Consider the following 20434-nt stretch of genomic DNA (forward strand, 5'->3'; position numbering starts at 1 on the left):
TAAATGCCTCATGAGCTTAATTCAACTGTGGTACCCAACAGTTGAGGTTGCTTTGTTATTGTTTCTTCTGCTTATTGCCGCTTTAAGGGCACTATTCAATCCGCATTGCAGAAGTCCAGCTTTACAGCATGATTGAAATTTAAAGGCAATGTTCCCACTTTAGGAGACTGCGTTCACGTTAAACTGCTTATGTCGGCTTAATTGGAAATGACCGTACACCAAATCTGTATCGCTTCAGTTTTACAGATTGAGGGCTCTGTTCAATCAGATTTAGCGTTAACCGGCCATAGCAGACACCAGCATAGTGGATGTTTTGTCGGTGTCTAGGTGGAACTGAGTTGAAACCATCAAATTGGTGAGCAGCTGCTCTTGCGATCATTGTCATGAAGCCACTCCCGCGTTAATGTTCAGAACGAGAAAGTGTAGGCTATATAGAAAAATCATGAATCATCCTAATCAAGTTGTAGATTACATCACGTTCCAGTGTTTAAACTTGTAAACAAGACTGCATGGGATTTCTGTTAATGCAACTCCATGCAGCCAATGGCAATGTCCACTTTAGGTATAGTGGGGAGCCACTTGTGACAGTTCTAATGCAGTTCAAACTCTATGCGAGCTACATTTTACATACAACTCATGGCCCTACTCATAACTCACCTATACAAATAGTTTAACTTCCCTTTACTTGGCATAGTGCTTTTGTGCAGACAAACTCATAAAAAATATTGGTTGTATCAAATGGGTTGTACATCAATTGTAGAACCTGAGTGAGTACAGGGCCAGACTGGTTTTAATTACTGCTAGTAACAACATAGGACACCAAAATATCTTATTTCAAGGCCTTCTCTAATGTAAAACTGAAAACATTCTAAATAACCATCAGATGACAAGTAGACTGCCAAACTTTATTTTAAAATCAAAACCAAGCTACAGCAGGACATGTTCATATTGTAATAACCTAATATACAATGTGTCTGAAAAGGCAGCAAACAAGCACTTACGAAATGGATAAAGAACATGCTCCGAGAAAAAGTAAAATCGATGCACATGGCCATGGTAAAATTCACCTAGTCCCAAAATAAGTTAATACCAAAGCAGTAGCGAACTAAATAAAAATTACATTTCACAGCACTTTTGGTTTGCAAGTTATGCAATGCATTCAATTGCTTATAAGAAGTATTTTGTGATGACTTGTCAGTATATGCAGCTTGTAACGTGGTGGATCACCAGGTCCTGTAGCAGGACAGGTGGAGATCAGCCCAGGTAGAGGAGGGGGGGTGGTTGGAGGGGTGAGGGAGGCAGGGTCATAGCGGAGTAGGGAGGTGGGATAATGGTAGGGGACGTGGGGATGAAAGTGGGGTACATGGGGAAGGGGGGGCTGATTTCGAGGCTTTGTCCTCATTTCTTCTTGGGTTTTGCCTCCAGGGGCAGTCCAATATCTTTCCCGCGCAGTTTCAAACCTGTGAACAAAAAAGTTGCGACGTCAGACAAAAAAAGTACCAATGGTAAAATCCAAAGTACAGATGAATAAGGTGGCATACTACTCCGAGACCTGATTAAACATAGTGGTTGATTCTGAAAAATGTCAGTGTGAGTCTTTCCCAGATTCCACTCACCGATTGCTCTCTCAATCTTTCCCATGACCTGATTGTTGGGAATTGCTTTCCCACACTCATAGTCAGCAATGACCTGAGGCTTCTCATTGATTTTCTGAAAGTGAAAGCCAAAAGAGATGTCAGCAAAAATCTGTGACCTAAAAACGTTATTCTATTTAGACCTACAGTGCATTCAGAAAGTATTCACACCCCTTGACTTTTTCCACATTTTGTTACAGCCTTATTCTAAAATTGATTAAATAGTTTTTTTCCTCAATCTACACACAACACCCCATAATGACAAAGCAAAAACAGGTTTAGACATTTTTGCAAATGTATTAAAAATAAAACAGAAACATCACATTTACATAAGTATTCAGACCCTTTACTGAGTACTTTGTTGAACCACCTATGGCAGTGATTACAGCCTCGAGTCTTCTTGGGTATAACGCTACAAGCTTTGGACACCTGTGTTTGGGGAGTTTCTCACATTCTTCTCTATAGATCCTCAAGCTATCAGGTTGGATGGGGAGTGTCGCTGCACAGCTATTTTCAGGTCTCTCCAGAGATGTTCGATAGGGTTCAAGTCCGGGCTCTGGCTGGGCCACTCAAGGACATTCAGAGACTTGTCCCAAAGCCACTCCTGCGTTGTCTTAGCTGTGTGCTTAGGGTCGTTGTCCTGTTGGAAGGTGAACCTTTGCCCCAGTCGGAGGTCCTGAGTGCTTTGGAGCAGGTTTTCATCAAGGATCTCTGTACTTTGCTCCGTTTATCTTTCCCTTGGTCCTGACTAGTCTCTCAGTCCAACAAGGTCACCACTGATAAATCCATGATAATCGACAATTTCAATAAGCATTTCTCAACGGCTGGCCATGCCTTCCTCCCGGCTACTCCAACCCCGACCAACAGCCCCCCCGCAGCTACTCGCCCAAGCCTTCCCAGCTTCTCCTTCACCCAAATCCAGACAACAGATGTTCTGAAAGAGCTGCAAAACCTGGACCCATACAAATCAGCTGGGCTAGACAATCTGGACCCTCTCTTTCTAAAACTATCCGCCGCCATTGTTGCAACCCCTATTACCAGCCTGTTCAACCTCTCTTTCGTATCGTCCGAGATCCCTAAAAATTGGAAAGCTGCCGCGGTCATCTCCCTCTTCAAACGGGGTGACACCCTAGACCCAAACTGTTACAGACCTATATCCATCCTGCCCTGCCTATCTAAAGTCTTCGAAAGCCAAATTAATAAACAGATCACTGACCATTTCGAATCCCACCGTACCTTCTCCGCTGTGCAATCCGGCTTCCGAGCCGGTCACGGGTGCACCTCAGCAGCGCTCAAGGTACTAAACGATATCATAACCGCCATCGATAAAAGACAGTACTGTGCAGCCGTCTTCATCGACCTGGCCAAGGCTTTCGACTCTGTCAATCACCGTATTCTTATCGGCAGACTCAATAGCCTTGGTTTTTCTAATGACTGCCTCGCCTGGTTCACCAACTACTTTGCAGACAGAGTTCAGTGTGTCAAATCGGAGGGCATGTTGTCCGGACCTCTGGCAGTCTATGGGGGTACCACAGGGTTCAATTCTCGGGCCGACTCTTCTCTGTATATATCAATTATGTTTCTCTTGCTGTCGCAGACGACGCCATTCTGTATACTTCTGGCTCTTCCTTGGACACTGTGCTAACTAACCTCCAAACGAGCTTCAATGCCATACAACACTCCTTCCGTGGCCTCCAACTGCTCTTAAAAGCCAGTAAAACCAAATGCATGCTTTTCAACCGTTCGCTGCCCGCACCCGCCCGACCGACTAGCATCACCCCCCTGGACGGTTCCGACCTAGAATATGTGGACAACTATAAATACCTAGGTGTCTGGCTAGACTGTAAACTCTCCTTCCAGACTCATATTAAACATCATTTTGCAACAAAGCCTCCTTCACTCACGCCGCCAAACTTACCGTAATAAAACTGACTATCCTACCGATCCTTGACTTCGGCGATGTCATCTACAAAATACCTTCCAACACTCTACTCAGCAAACTGGATGCAGTCTATCACAGTGCCATCCGTTTTGTTACCAAATCACCTTATACCACCCACCACTGCGACCTGTATGCTCTAGTCGTCTGGCCCTCGCTACATATTCGTCGCCAGACCCACTGGCTCCAGGTCATCTATAAGTCTATGCTAGGTAAAGCGCCACCTTATCTCAGTTCACGATAACAACACCCACCCGTAGCACACGTTCCAGCAGGTATATCTCACTGATCATCCCCAAAGCTAACACCTCAATTGGCCGCCTTCCAGTTCTCTGCTGCCAATGACTGGAACGAATTGCAAAAATCGCTGAAGTTGGAGACTTATTTCCCTCACCAACTTTAAACATCAACTATCTGAGCAGCTAACCGATTGCTGCAGCTGTACATAGTCCATCTGTAAATAGCCCACCCAATCTACCTACCTCATCCCAATACTGTTTTTATTTTATTAACTTTTCTGCTTTTTTGCACACCAGTATCTCTACTTGCACATCTTCATCTGCTCATTTATCACTCCAGTGTTAATCTGCTAAATTGTAATTATTCGCTCCTATGGCCTATTTATTGCCTACCTCCTCATGCCTTTTGCACACACTGTATATAAAGACTTTCTTTTTTCTACTGTGTCATTGACTTGTTTATTGTGTTATTGGCTTGTTTATTGTTTACTCCATGTGTAACTCTGTGTTGTTGTCTGTGTTACACTGCTTTACTTTATCTTGGCCAGGTCGCAGTTGCAAATGAGAACTTGTTCTTAACTAGCCTACCTGGTTAAATAAAGGTAAAATAAAAATAAAATCACTGAGGCCATCTCTTAAGGTATACATACATTTGAGGCATCTTCAAAGTGTCCTCCCATCCTCATATGTACTGATATGAAAGTATTGGACATAATTTTCACCTACACTGCGTTTAAATGAGTGCAGATGAGACGAGGAAGCCACAGAAATGCACCAATATCTTAATGTCATATGGGTTTGCGGTAGCATTACTCACAGTGGCTAGGTCTTTCTGGGTGAGGCCCTTGTTCTGGCGGCCCTGCTGGATGACCTTGCCCACCTCCAGGGAGACCCGCTGGTGCTGCAGCTCCTCCGTCTCACGGTCCAGCTTGGCCGTGTTCTTGGTCATCAGGTGCTGCTTGTTCTGCCCTGCAGACCCTGTGGAGACATTAATTGGCATGGTAAGCATAAACAAGCCATAACATAATTTAATTCAGAAATCAATCCTTCATGTCCCAGACTTCCCAGCAGGGGAGTTGGTGGATTGCACCTAGCATGTATTGCTATATAGAACATTTACATTTCTTAGTAGTCTCGAGGTCTTCTCCACGTCTCTGTGCAGCTGTGATAGCCTAGAAAAAACATGGCACATTATTCAAATGTGCTCTACATCGTTCCATAACACAGGGATATTTAGTTAGCTAGTATAGCTGACGAGTAGGCCAGGCCAGGGGGGCTTATCCAACACAGAATCAAAACACAGGCTACGAAAAACGCAGAAAATGTTTGATAAAAGTCCAATTCATCGACGTCAGTCAAATGATTAGACGCCAACCCACATAGTTGCTATTTCTGTCCACGTCGACCGTTTTACCGAGCAGGAAACGCCAGGGAGAGGCGAGGTCACAATCAAATCCAAGGGATTTATTAGCAAGCTTCCCTGCCAGTGACAGTGTGCAGCCTACATGGGCCCAGTGGTATGATTAATTAAATCGCATATTTATTTACAATATATCGAGTTGTTTCTCAGGTTCACATGCTAAGTGGCTAATGCTAGCTGCTCTAGCTAGCAGCTAGCTACCTGCTTAGATTTGGCCTGCGCAGCAGTCGGACCCTTCTTCCTCAAAACCGTCACGGTGTCCCAGTCGCTTTCTGCCATTGTTTCCAGGAATTATTCGATAGCCGTAACGACAATAATTATACAAAAATAAAGCTAACGTTAAATGCCTGGGTATCAAAACGATATCTGCCGACGTAAGGCTACTTCTTTCCTACGCTTGCTTTGACAACAACAACAACAAACGACGAACTAATAACAAACAGCCACGCTTCTTTCAAATCCAAAGCTTTATTCAAAACAACCTCATAGATATGTCAATCTAGAGCTACAGTGACCTCTGCTGTTTAAAGGGAAGTGCTTGAGAACAAAGGAAATGTCAATGATCTGTTTTTTTTATTGCAGAAACACCTACCTGTATACATACAAGAAGTATACAAAAAGACAATGATACAATATTCAAGGGGTTACAACAAATTACAGATTATACAGAGACCTTAAAATATACGCACGTATTGATTGTTTTAACAGCTTTTTCATTAGAAGAATGTAGAATGGTCTTAATGTACTGCTCGAATTCCTTATACAAAACATGGAAGATGTTTTTTTTATTAGTGGATTTACATTTATTAATATTTTCCATTAGCACAATTAGATTTATGAGGTAAAAGTGTTTTTCTTTATACTTATTATAGTTAAGGAAACCGAGCAGCACATTCTCACATAACAAACAAAAGTCATCAAGAATATTAACAATGATAAAACTATGAATATCTTGCCATAATTTCTTTACATATAGACAATGCCAAAATAAATGCAAAACTGTTTCTGGATGCTATACACAAAAAATACAGTTAATGTTAATGTATTTTCTTAGTTTCTTCAAGTAGTGCAGGGTAAAATGTTCGTTTTCCAGTCTTCATAGGTTGATGTTACATGAACGTCAGTAGTTACCGTAACAACAAAGTAATAACCCTAACCTTAACCACAGTGTTTACTTTATGCCTAATGTTAAATTTTGATAATAGAGCACATTTTTGCTTTCATTCATTTTTTACGATATAGCCAAATTTGACTTATTGGCTGGGGTTATTGTGATTACCAGTATTAATTGGTTGATGTTACAAAGTATCCCGTATTCATAATGTAATAGTGGTTGATATTAAGTATCCATACAATGTACTGTAGCAATATAAACATGGGTGGAGGTTGCTGAGGGGAGAATGGCTCATAATAATGATTGTGATGGAGTCAATTGAATGCTATCAACCACATGGAAATCACTTGTTTGATACCATTCCACTGACTCCATTCCAACTATTATTATGAGTAATCCTCCCCTCAGCAGTCTCCACTGGATTGGGAATTCAGAGGTGGGGTGGAGGAGCCTCTATTTGAAGGTGTAGAGTTAGGATTAGGGTTGAGCCATGCCCTGTCATCTGCCATCTCTCCACACGTTCCTCTTGTCCCATGTCCAGCTAGTCTGGCTGATACAAACTCGAAGTCCTCCTCCAAGTCTGCTGTGTACCACATGGGTCGCATCAGCCAGGCTAATGTCCATCCTAACCCTAACTTCATGTCCACACCCCAACTTCATGTCCACACCCCGGTTCAACCCTAACCCTTGCCTCAACCCTAACCGTAGACTGGTAATACATTGTACTTGGAGCTGTAGCACAAACCAAAACCATAACCCTAGTAATACATTGTACTTAAAGCTATTGAAACAACTAAACCATAACTCTAACCCTAGGCTGGTAATACATGTACAGCTGTAGAGCCAACCATAACCCTAAATTTAACCCTAGACTGGAAATATTGTACTTATAGCTGTAGCACCAACCCCAACCCTAGACTGGTAATACATTATAATCTTAACTTCATGTCCACACCCTGTCTTAACCCTAACCCTAGCCATAACCCGAGCTTCATGTCCACACCTTGGATCAAACCTTGGCTATAATAACCCTAAGAGTTTATCATCCTTTTCTCTTTGGACCCATTATGCTGGAGCTCGTCTCCCCCTTTGACCCAAGGTGCAGGAACCTGGCTTCGATTGCTCTGGCTCCATTTCAACAGTGACTATAAAACAGGTAATCAACAATGTTACAAATACACACTGGAATGAACTTAGTTATTTTTCTCTGTAGCCTTTAACTCCTGATGATTTAATTTAGTATTTGATGGAATTTGCCTATTATTGTTGTGGAACATGTTTAAAAATAGTTCAACATGCATATGCAGATTGTGTTGAGGGTATTTTCTTTATTATACACTGAGATAACTACATAACAAGGTGTACACCTTTTAGGTAAGTTTAGCCAATGATGTATTGCTGATGCTATGTATTGGCCCTTGAGAGAGACTTTGAAGCCACCGGTCGCCCATATAGCCACTCCCCAGTATGAGCAGTCCTCCATAGGAATGAATGGAATTCTACAGTATTTCAATTAAATGTTTCAAGGACAAAATTCCATGTATTTACACTGAACAAAAATATAAACGCAGAATGTAAAGTGTTGGTCCCAAGTTTCATGAGCTGAAATGAAAGATCCCAGAAATGTTCCATATGCACAAAAAGCTTATTTCTCTCAAATGTTGTGCACAAATTAGTTTATATCCCTGTTAGTGAGCACTTCTCCTTTGTCATGGTAACCCATCCACCTGACAGGTGTGGCATATCAAGAAGCTGATTAAACAGCATGATCATGACACAGGTGCACCTTGTGCTGGGGGCAATAAAAGGCCACTCTAAAATGTGCAGTTTTGTCACAATGCAACAGATATCTCAAGTTCTGAGGTAGCATGCAATTGGCATGCTGACAGCAAGAATGTCCACCAGAGCTGTTGCCAAAGAATTGAATGTTAATTTCTCTACCATAAGACGCCTCCTAACATTGTTTTAGAGAATTTGGCTGTACATCCAACCAGCCTCAGAACGGCAGACTACGTGAAACCAGCCCAGGACCTCCACATTTGGCTTCATCGCCTGCAGGATTGTCTGAGACCAGCCACCCGGACAGCTGACTAAACTGTGAGTTTGCACAACCGAAGAATTTCTCCTCACCAAGGTCTTGACCTGACTGCAGTTTGGTGTCCTAACTGGCTTCAGAAGGAAAATGCTCACGTTCCATGGCCACTGGCACGCTGGAGAAGGGTCCTCTTCACGGATGAATCCTGCTTTCAACTGTACCGGGCAGATATTTTAACATTTTTATTTCACCTTTATTTAACCAGGTAGGCCAGTTAAGAACAAGTTCTCATTTACAACTGCGACCTGGCCTAGATTAAGCAAAGCAGTGCGACGAAAACAACAACACAGAGTTACACGTGGGATAAACAAACGTACAATCAATAAAACAATAGAAAAATCTATGTACAGTCGTGGCCAAAACTTTTGAGAATTACACAAATATTAATTTCCACAAAGTTTGCTGCTTCAGTGTCTTTAGATATTTTTGTCAGATGTTACTATGGAATACTGAAGTATAATTACAAGCATTTCATAAGTGTCAAAGGCTTTTATTGACAATTAAATTAAGTTGATGCAAAGAGTCAATATTTGCAGTGTTGACCCTTCTTTTTCAAGACCTCTGCAATCCGCCCTGGCATGCTGTCAGTTAACTTCTGGGCCACATCCTGACTGATGGCAGCCTATTCTTGCATAATCAATGCTTGGAGTTTGTCAGAATTTGTGGGTTTTTGTTTGTCCACCCGCCTCTTGAGGATTGACCACAAGTTCTCAATGGGATTAAGGTCTGGGGAGTTTCCTGGCCATGGACCCAAAATATCGATGTTTGTTCCCCGAGCCACTTAGTTATCACTTTTGCCTTATGGCAAGGTGCTCCATCATGCTGGAAAAGACATTGCTCATCACCAAACTGTTCCTGGATGGTTGGGAGAAGTTGCTCTCTGAGGATGTGTTGGTACCATTCTTTATTCATGGCTGTGTTCTTAGGCAAAATTGTGAGTGAGCCCACTCCTTTGGCTGAGAAGCAACCCCACACATGAATGGTCTCAGGATGCTTTACTGTTGGCATGACACAGGACTGATGGTAGCGCTCACCTTGTCTTCTCCGGATAAGATTTTTTCCGGATGCCTCAAACAATCGGAAAGGGGATTCATCAGAGAAAATGACTTTACCCCAGTCCTCAGCAGTCCAATCCCTGTACCTTTTGCAGAATATCAGTCTGTCCCTGATGTTTTTCCTGGAGAGAAGTGGCTTCTAAGCTGCCCTTCTTGACATCAGGCCATCCTCCAAAAGTCTTTGCCTCACTATGAGTGCAGATGGACTCACACCTGCCTGCTGCCATTCCTGAGCAATCTTGGACTGGTGGTGCCCTGATCCCGCAGCTGAATCAACTTTAGGAGACGGTCCTGGCGCTTGCTGGACTTTCTTGGGCGCCCTGAAGCCTTCTTCACAACAATTGAACCGCTCTCCTTGAAGTTCTTGATGATCCGATAAATGGTTGATTTAGGTGCAATCGTACTGGCCGCAATATCCTTGCCTGTGAAGCCCTTTTTGTGCAAAGCAATGATGACGGCACATGTTTCCTTGCAGGTAACCGTGGTTGACAGAGGAAGAATAATGATTCCAAGCACCACCCTCCTTTTGAAGCTTCCAGTCTGTTATTTGAACTCAATCAGCATGATAGCGTGATCTCCAGCCTTGTCCTCGTCAACACTCACACCTGTGTTAACGAGAGAAACACTGACGTGATGTCAGCTGGTCCTTTTGTGGCAGGGCTGAAATGCAGTGGAAATGTTTTTGGGGGATTCAGTTAATTTGCATGGCAAAGAGGGACTTTGCAATTAATTGCAATTCATCTGATCACTCTTCATAACATTCTGGAGAATATGCAAATTGCTATCATACAAACAGGCAGCAGACTTTGTGAAAATTAATATTTGTGTCATTCTCAAAACTTTTGGCCATGACTGTACAGTGTGTGCAAATGTAGTAAGATTAGGGAGGTAAGGCAATAAATAGGCCATAGAGGTGAAATAATTACAATTTAGCATTAACACTGGAATGATAGATGTGCAGATGATGATGTGCAAGTAGAGATACTGGGGAGAAAATTGAAAAATAAAATAAATAACAATATGGGGACGAGGTAGTTGGGTGTGCTATTTACAGATGGGCTGTGTATTGGTACAGTGATCGGTAAACTGCTCTGACAGCTGATGCTTAAAGTTAGAGAGGGAGATATAAGTCTCCAGCTTCAGTGATTTTGGCAATTCGTTTAAGTCATTGGCAACAGAGAACTGGAAGGAAAGGCGGCCAAAATAAGTGTTGGCTTTGGGGATGACCAGTGAAATATACCTGCTGGTGCGCATGCTACGTGTGGGTGTTGCTATGGTGACCAGTGAGCTGAGATAAGGCGGGGCTATACCTGGCAAAGACTTATAGATGACCTGGAGCCAGTGGGTTTGGTGACGAATATGTAGCGAGGGCCAGCCAATGAGAGCATACAGGTTCAGTGGTGGGTAGTATATGGGGCTTTGGTGACGAAACGGATGGCACTGTGATAGACTGCATCCAATTTGCTGAGTAAAGTGTTGGAGGCTATTTTGTAAATGACATCGCCGAAGTCAGGGATCGGTAGGATAGTCAGTTTTACGAGGGTATGGTTGGCAGCATGAGTGAAGGAGGCTTTGTTGCAAAATAGGAAGCCGATTCTAGATTTCATTTTGGATTGGAGATGCTTAAAGTGAGTATGGAAGGAGAGTTTACAGTCTAATCAGACACCTAGGTATTTGTAGTTGTCCACATATTCTAAGTCAAAGCCACCCAGAGTAGTGATGCTAGTCGGGCGGGCGGGTGCAGGCAGCAATCGGTTGAAGAGCATGCATGTAGTTTTACTAGCATTTAAAAGCAGTTGGAGGCCATGGAAGGAGTGTTGTATGGCATTGAAGCTTGTTTGGAGGTTTGTTAACACAGTGTCCAAAGAAGGGCCAGATGTATACATAATGTCGTCTGCGTAGAGATGGATCAGAGAGTCACCAGCCCGAGAATTGAACCCTGTGGCACCCCCATAGAGATTGCCAGAGGTTCGGACAACAGGCCCTCCGATTTGACACACTGAACTCTGTCCGAGAAGTTGGTGAACCAGGCGAGGCAGTCATTTGAGAAACCAAGGCCATTGAGTCTGCCGATAAGAATGCGTGATTGACAGAGTCGAAAGCCTTGGCCAGGTCGATGAAGACGGCTGCACAGTACTGTCTTTTATCGATGGTGGTTATGATATCGTTTAGGACCTTGAGTGTGGCTGAACTGCACCCATGACCAGCTCGGAAACGAGATTGCATAGTGGAGAAGGTACGATGGGATTCGAAATGGTCGGTGATTTGTTTATTAACTTGGCTTTTGAAGATTTTAGAAAGGCAGGGCAGGATTGATATAGGTCTATAACAGTTTGGGTCTAGAGTGTTTCCCCTTTTGAAGAGGGGTATGACCGCGTCAGCTTTCCAATCTTTGGGCATCTCAGATGATACGAAAGAGAGGTTGAAGAGGCTAGTAATAGGGGTTGCAACAATTTCGTCAGATAATTTCAGAAAGAGAGGGTCCAGATTGTCTAGCCCTGCTGATTTGTAGGGATCCGGATTTTGCAGCTCTTTCAGAACATCAGCTGTCTTGATTTGGGTGAAGGAGAAGGAGAAGCGGGGGGGACTTGGGCAAGTTTCTGCGGGGGGTGCAGAGCTGTTGGCCGGGGTAGGGGTAGCCAGGTGGAAAGCATGGCCAGCTGTAGAAACATGCTTATTGAAATTATCGATTATCGTAGATTTATCGGTGGTGACAGTGTTTCCTAGCATCAGTGCAGTGGGCAGCTGGGAGGAGGTGCTCTTATTCTCCATGGACTTTACAGTGTCCCAAAACTTTGGGGAATCAGTGCTATAGGATGCATATTTCTGTTTGAAAAAGCTATCCTTAGCTTTCCTAACTGACTGTGTATATTGGTTCCTAACTTCCCTGAAAAGTTGCAAATTGCAGATAATAATGCAGTATGCCATAGGATGTTTTTGTGCTGGTCAAGGGCATTCAAGTCTGGGGTGAACCAAGGGCTATATCTGTTCTTAGTTCTACATTTTTTTGAATGGGGCATGCTTATTTAAAATGGTGAGGAAAGCACTTTTAAAGAGCAACCAGGCATCCTCTACTGACGGGATGCGGTCAATATCCTTCCAGGATACCCGGGCCAGGTTGATTAGAAAGGCCTGCTCGAGTTTGACAGTGATGAGGGATGGTCGTTTGACCACGGACCCATTACAGACGCAGGCAATGAGGCATTGATCGCTGAGATCCTGGTTGAAGACAGCAGAGGTGTATTTAGAGGGCAAGTTTGTCAGGATGATATCTATGAGGGTGCCCATGGTTACGGATTTACGGTTGTACCTGGTAGGTTCCTTGATAATTTGTGTGAGATTAAGGGCATCTAGCTTAGATTGTAGGATGGCCGGGGTGTTAAGCATATCCCAGTTTAGGTCACCTAACAGTACGAACTCTGAAGATAGATGGGGGGCAATTAATTCACATATGGTGTCCAGGACACAGCTGGGGGATGAGGGGGGTCTATAACAAGCGGAAACGGTGAGAGACTTGTTTCTGGAAAGGTGGATTTTTAGAAGTAGAAGCTCGAACTGCTTGGGCACGGACCTGGATAGTATGACAGAACTCTGCAGGCTATCTCTGCAGTGGATTGCAACTCCACCCCATTTGGCAGTTCTATCTTGTCGGAAAATGTTGTAGCTGGGGATGGAAATTTCTGCATTTTTGGTGGCCTTCCTAAACCAGGATTCAGACATGGCTAGGACATCAGGGTTGGCGGAGTGTGCTAAAGCAGTGAATAAAACATACTTAGGGAGGAGGCTTCTGATGTTAACATGCATGAAACCAAGGCTTTTACGGTTACAGAAGTCAACAAATGAGAGCACCTGAGGAATAGGTGTGGTGCTGGAGGCTACATGGCCTGGGTTAACCTCTACATCACCAGAGGAACAGAGGAGGAGTAGGATAAGGGTACGGCTAAAGGCTATAAGATCTGGTCGTCTAGTGCGTTGGGAACAGAGAATAAAAGGAGCAGATTTCTGGGCGTGGTAGAATAGATTCAGGGCATAATGTACAGACAAGGGTATGGTAGGATGTGAGTACAGTGGAGGTAAACTTAGGCATTGAGTGACGATGAGAGCGGTGTCTCTGGAAGCACCAGTTAAGCCAGGTGAGGTCTCCGCATGTGTGGGAGGTGGGACAAAAGAGCTATCAAAGGCAAGTTGAGCGGGGCTGGGGGCTCTATAGTGAAATAAAACAATAATAACTAACCTAAACAGCAGTAGACAAGGCATATTGACATTAGTGAGAGGCATGTGTAGCCGAGTGATCATAGGGTCCAATGAGCAGCAATTAAGTGAGTCAGGGAGCCGTTCGGTAGTCGCTACTACGCTAGGCGAGCTGGAGACACGATTCAGAAAGCTAGCCGGCCGGGGATAGCAGATGGGTCTTCGGCAATGTTGCAACGGAAAAGCTTGTTGAAACCTCCTTGGACGATTATGTCGGCAGACCAGTCGTGATGGATCACAGGGGCTCCGTGTCGGCAATAAAGGGTCCAGGCCAATTGGCAAAAGAGGTATTGTAGCCCAAGAATTAGCTGGTAGACTTCTTCGGCTAGCCGGGAGATGGGCCTAGCTCGAGGCTAACTGGCGCTTGCTTCAGGACAGAGGTGTTAGCCAGCAGTAGCCACTCAGGTGATGGAAGACAGTGTGCCGATGTCAACGTTGTGAACAGTGCCCCACGGTGGCGGTGGGGTTATGGTATGGGCAAGCATAAGCTACAGACAACGAACACAATTGCATTTCATCAATGGTAATTTCAATGCACAGATATACCGTGACGAGATCCTGAGGCCCATTGTCATGCCATTCATCTGTCGCCATCAGCTCATGTTTCAGCATGTGTCGCCATCAGCTCATGTTTCAGCATGATCATGCACAGCCGTTGTCGCAAGGATCTGTACACAATTCCTGGAAGCTGGCAGTGGTGGAAAAGGTACTCAATTGTCTTACTTGAGTAAAAGTAAAGATGCCTTAATAGAAAATGACTCAAGTAAAAGTCACCCAGTAAAATACTACCTGAGTAAAAATCTAAAAGTATTTTGTTTTAAATATACTTAAGTATCAAAAGTAAATGGAATTGCTAAAATGTACTTAAGTATCAAAAGTAAAAGTATAATCCATTTAAAATTCCTTATATTAAGCAAACCAGAAGGCATAATTTTATTTATTTTTTTATTAATTAGCAGATAGCCAGGGGCACACTTCAACACTCAAGACATCATTTACAAACATTTGTGTTTAGTGAGTCCGCCTGATCAGAGGCAGTAGGGATGACCAAGGATGTTCTCTTGATAATTGTGTGAATTGGACCATTTTCCTGTCAAAATGTAACGAGTACTTTTGGGAGTCAGGGAAAATATATGGAGTAAAAAGTACATTCTTTTCTTTAAGAATGTAGTGTAGTAAAAGTTTTTTTAAAACATTTTTTTAAAATAATAAAGTACAGATACACCAAAAAAACTACTTAAGTAGTACTTTAAAGTATTTTTTACTTAGGTACTTTACATCACTGGAAGCTGGAAATGTCCTAGTTCTTCCATGGCCTGCATACTACCCAGACATGTCACCCATTGCGCATGTTTGGAATGCTATGGATCGACGTATACGACAGCGTGTTCCAGTTCCTGCCAATATCCAGCAACTCTGCACAGCCATTGAAGAGTGGGACAACATTTCACAGGCCACAATCAACAGCCTGAACAACTCTATGCAACTCTATGCGAAGGAGATGTGTCACGTTGCATGAGGCAAATGGTGGTCACACCAGATACAAACCGGTTCTCTGATCTACGCCCCTTTCCTTTTGTTTTTTTAAGGTATCTGCGACCAACAGATGCATATTTGTATTCCCAGTCGTGAAATCCATAGATTAGGGCCCAAAGAATTTATTTATATTGACTGATTTCCTTATATGAACTTTAACTCAGTAAAAAATTTGAAATTGTTGCATGTTGCATTTCTATTTTGGTTCAGTGTCTGTAATAAAATAAATGTGGCAAAAACAAATGTAGACATTAATAAATACATTTCTATAGCTTCCACTAAAAATAAATGTATAATGGTAGGGAGAGTGCCAAGATGGAGGCGCTGTGGCTTCATCATTGGTTATAGCTGGCAGTTGCAAAAGATTCCAACAATGAGAAGACCAAAACAAAATCAAATAACTTTGAATAATAGCAACATTGAGTAATATCAACAAACATTTTACAAGAGACAGAAAAGCACCACAGAAGTACACAAAATACAAACAATAACTATATTGCATAATACAAGTCAATTTCTCAAATAACACACTGCAGTGAAATGTTCAACTATTCGATACAATTACAGCAATGTGAGTGGATAGTGACTAATATTGTGGCAGTGAAATCATATAAAATGTATGTTTTTCTGCAGATTAGTTAGTTAGTTGTAATCATGTCTTTTAGTATGGTCATTTAGCAGACTAATTTTTCCAAAGCAACTTGCAGTTAACACAGTCAGTGTAGTATGTGTCCCACGCAATTCAAACACACAACCCTGGTATTGCCAGCACCCTGATCCAAGTCCAACCAACTGATCCATCTGAGCTACCAGGTCACCAGGCGCAGGACATCTCGGAGGCAGCATCGCTGTTGCGTCGTGTGCGGATAGGGGACCAGCCATACTCAGACTGGGCATCATCAGCCAGACTGTGGAGTCGGCCCCAGCGTGGAGCGTGCCTGGAGCCCTGCTTCCCTCCCCAGGTACGAGGCTTCGGGTTCATCTGCACACAAAAGCCATGATATTATAGAAAACCATGCACCTCTTCTTAACACAGACAGAAGCAGTTGTCAGTTAAACTGTCCCTTTATCATGTTTCCGGTCTCTCACCTGAACAAAGACGGATGTGTTCATCTGAAGGGTCTCCACTCGCTCTGACAGCTGACCCAGCCAGTCCAGATGGTCAGCAATAGATTGGTTCAGATCACCATTGATCTGCAATGGTGTAGAAACAGATACAGTTATAGTTCAGTATAAATCCCACTCTGAGCTCAATGGGGCTTCCATGGACAAGTACAGTGCATTCGAAAGTATTCAGACCATTTGACTTTTTCTACATTTTGTTACATTACAGCCTTATTGTCACGCCCTGGCCTTATTATTCTTTGTTTTCTTTATTATTTTAGTTAGGTCAGGGTGTGACATGGGTAATGTTTATGTTTTGTTGGTTTTGGGTGTTTATTTGGTAAAGGGGTTATGGGGTGTAGTAGATGGTTTTGTGTTGAGTGTTCGTTGTCTAGTGTTGTGTTGTTTGTGTATAGGTGTGCGTTGGGTACTCGTACCCAGATTTTTGTATTATATTTTTCGTGAGTGTTATGGAGTTAATTACTGGGACTTCTATTAAAGTACTTCATGCTACACTCTATTTTGACTCTCCTGCGCCTGACTTCCTCTGCCACCTATACACGCCGCTGTGACAGAATTACCCACCATAGGACCAAGCGGCATGGAAGGCGGCAACAGGACCTACCTACACAGGATCTCTGGAGTTGGGAGGACGAATTGGAAAGAGATGGACCTTGGGATCAACCTGGAGAATATCGCCTCCCTCGTGAAGAGCTGGAGGCAGCGAAAGCCGAGAGGAGGCGATATGAGGAGGCAGCACGGAGACAAGGCTGGAAACCCGTGAGTACACCCCAAAAATTTCTTGGGGGGGGCCTTAAAGGGAGGGTGGCGAAGTCAGGTAGGAAACCTGCGCCTACTCCCTGTACTTACCGTGGAGAGCGGGAGTACGGGAGTACGGGCAGACACCGTGTTACGCAGTAGAGCGCACGGTGTCTCCTGTACGCGTGCATAGCCCGGTTCGGTACATTTCAGCTCCACGTATCGGCCGGGCTAGACTGAGCGTTGAGCCGTATGTCATGAAGCCGGCCCAACGCATCTGGTCACCAGTGCGTCTCCTCGGGCCGGCGTACATGGCACCAGCCTTACGCATGGTGTCCCCGGTTCGCCTACATAGGCCGGTGCGGGTTATTCCACCTCCCCGCACTGGTCAGGCGACGGGGAGCATAGAACCAGGTAAGGTTGGGCAGGCTCGGCGTTCAAGGGAGCCAGTACGCCTGCACGGTCCGGTATTTCCGGCGCCACCTCCCCGCCCCAATCCAGTACCACCAGTGCCTCCTCCACGCACTAGCTATATGGTGCGTGTCTCCAGCCCTTTACCACCAGTGTCTAAACCACGCACCAAGCCTCCTGTGTGTCCCCAGAGTCCTGTGCGTCCTGTTGCTGCTCCCCGCACTAGCCCTGAGATGCGTGTCCCCAGCCCGGTGCCACCAGTCCCGGCACCACGCACCAGGCCTACAGTGCGCCTCAGCCGGCAGGAGTCTGCCGTCTGCACAGCGTTGACTGAACTGCTCGTCTCCCCAGCGCCATCTGAGCCATCCGTCTCCCCAGCGCCATCTGAGCCATCCGTCTCCCCAGCGCCATCTGAGCCATCCGTCTGCAATGAGCCTGCAAAGCCGCCCGTCTGCCATGAGCCTGCAAAGCCGCCCGTCTGCCATGAGCCCACTGAGCCGTCCGCCAGACAGGAGCCGCTAGAGCCGCCAGCCAGACAGGAGCCGCTAGAGCCGTCCGTCAGACAGGATCTGCCAGAGCCGCCAACCAGACAGGATCTGCCAGAGCCGCCAACCAGACAGGATCTGCCAGAGCCGCCAATCAGACAGGAGCAGCCAGATCAGTCAGCCAGCCATGAGCAGCCAGATCCGTCAGCTAGCCATGAGCAGCCAGATCCGTCAGCTAGCCATGAGCAGCCAGATCCGTCAGCTAGCCATGAGCAGCCAGATCCGTCAGCTAGCCATGAGCAGCCAGATCCGTCAGCTAGCCATGAGCAGCCAGATCCGTCAGCTAGCCATGAGCAGCCAGATCCGTCAGCTAGCCATGAGCAGCCAGATCCGTCAGCTAGCCATGAGCAGCCAGATCCGTCAGCTAGCCATGAGCAGCCAGATCCGTCAGCTAGCCATGAGCAGCCAGATCCGTCAGCTAGCCATGAGCAGCCAGATCCGTCAGCTAGCCATGAGCAGCCAGATCCGTCAGCCAGCCATGAGCAGCCAGATCCGTCAGCCAGCCATGAGCAGCCAGATCAGTTAGCCAGCCATGAGCAGCCAGATCCGTTAGCCAGCCATGAGCAGCCAGATCTGTCAGCCAGCCATGGGCCGTCCCTCAGTCCGGAGCTGCAGTCCCTCAGTCCGGAGCTGCAGTCCCTCAGTCCGGAGCTGCCATTCCTCAGTCCGGAGCTGCCCCTTACCCTGGAGCTGCCCCTTACCCTGGTGCTGCCCCTTACCCTGGTGCTGCCCCTTACCCTGGTGCTGCCCCTTACCCTGGTACTGCCCCTTATCCTGGTACTGCCCCTGACCCTGGTACTGCCCCTTACCCTGGTACTGGTCCTTAGTCCGGAGCTGTCCCTTAGTCCGGAACTCCCCCTTAATGCAATGGGGTTAATGTGGAGGGGGGTCGTTTGGAGGAAGCCTAGGAGGTGGTTGGGTACTGTGGTGACGTGGGGACTACGACCAGAGCCGGAGCCGCCACCGTGGAGGGGAGCCCACCCAGACCCTCCCCTAGACTGTGTATGGTGCGCCCGGAGTTCGCGCCTCAAGGGGGGGGTTATGTCACGCCCTGGCCTTATTATTCTTTGTTTTCTTTATTATTTTAGTTAGGTCAGGGTGTGACATGGGTAATGTTTATGTTTTGTTGGTTTTGGGTGTTTATTTGGTAAAGGGGTTATGGGGTGTAGTAGATGGTTTTGTGTTGAGTGTTCGTTGTCTAGTGTTGTGTTGTTTGTGTATAGGTGTGCGTTGGGTACTCGTACCCAGATTTTTGTATTATATTTTTCGTGAGTGTTATGGAGTTAATTACTGGGACTTCTATTAAAGTACTCCATGCTACACTCTATTTTGACTCTCCTGCGCCTGACTTCCTCTGCCACCTATACACGCCGCTGTGACACTTATTCTCAAATTGATTACATTGTTGTCTTTTTCTTGTCAATCTACACACAATACCCCATAATGACAAAGTAAAAACAGGTTTAGAATTTTTTTGAAGTTTATTACAAATAAAAAAGCAAAATATCACATTTACATTAGTATTCAGACCCTTTACACAGTATTTTGTTGAAGCACTTTTGGCAGCGATTACTGCCTTGTGTCTTCTTGGGTATGACGCTACAAGCTTGCCACACCTGTATTTGGGGAGTTTCTCCCATTCTTCTCTGCAGATCCTCTCAAGCTCTGTCAGGTTGGATGGGGTGCGTCGCTGCACAGCTATTTTCAGGTCTCTTCAGAGATGCTTGATCGGGTTCAAGTCTGGGCTCTGGCTGGGCAACTCAAGGACATTCAGAGTCTTGTCCCGAAGCCCCTCCTGCGTTGTCTTGGCTGTGTGCTTACGGTTGCTGTCCAGTTGGAAGGGGAACCTTTGCCCCAGTCTGAGGTCCAGGTTTTTATCAAGGATCTCTCTGTACTTTGCTCCGTTCATCTTTCCCTCAATCCCGACTAGTCTCCCAGTCCATGCCGTTGAAAAACATTCCCACAGCATGATGCTGCCACCACCATGCTTCACCATAGGGATGGTGCCAGGTTTACTCCAGACATGATGCTTTGCATTCAAGCCAAGAGTTCAATGTTGTTTCATCAGACAATAGAATCTTGTTTCTCATGGTCTGAGAGTCTTTCGGTGTCTTTTGGCAAACTCCAAGTGGGCTGTCATGTGCCTTTTTACTGAGGAGTGGCTACCCTCTGGCCATTACCATAAAGATCTGATTGGTGGAGTGCTGCACAGAAGGTTATCCCATCTCCACAGAGGAACTCTGGAAGTCTGACCACTGGGTTCTTGGTAACCTCCCTGACTTCTTCCATTTAAGAATGGAGGCCGTTGTGTTCTTGGGACTTTCAATGCTGC

The 20434-nt window shown here is 45.2% G+C and overlaps 1 protein-coding gene across 1 annotated transcript; it reads right to left on the reverse strand.

Annotated features, from left to right (window-relative positions):
* Positions 1-891: 891 nt before the first annotated feature.
* On the reverse strand, positions 892-5744 carry LOC129864108 (endothelial differentiation-related factor 1 homolog). Its single transcript, XM_055936707.1, has 5 exons — positions 5434-5744; positions 4933-4984; positions 4630-4790; positions 1617-1710; positions 892-1460 (listed from the first exon to the last, which is right to left on the reverse strand). Exons 1-5 carry the CDS (start codon positions 5509-5511, stop codon positions 1399-1401), a joined length of 447 nt encoding a protein of 148 aa, XP_055792682.1. The 5' UTR covers positions 5512-5744; the 3' UTR covers positions 892-1398.
* Between the last annotated feature and the right edge of the window lie 14690 nt (positions 5745-20434).

This window comes from Salvelinus fontinalis, chromosome 10 (assembly GCF_029448725.1).
Source record: "Salvelinus fontinalis isolate EN_2023a chromosome 10, ASM2944872v1, whole genome shotgun sequence".
Taxonomy (NCBI): Eukaryota; Metazoa; Chordata; class Actinopteri; order Salmoniformes; family Salmonidae; genus Salvelinus; species Salvelinus fontinalis.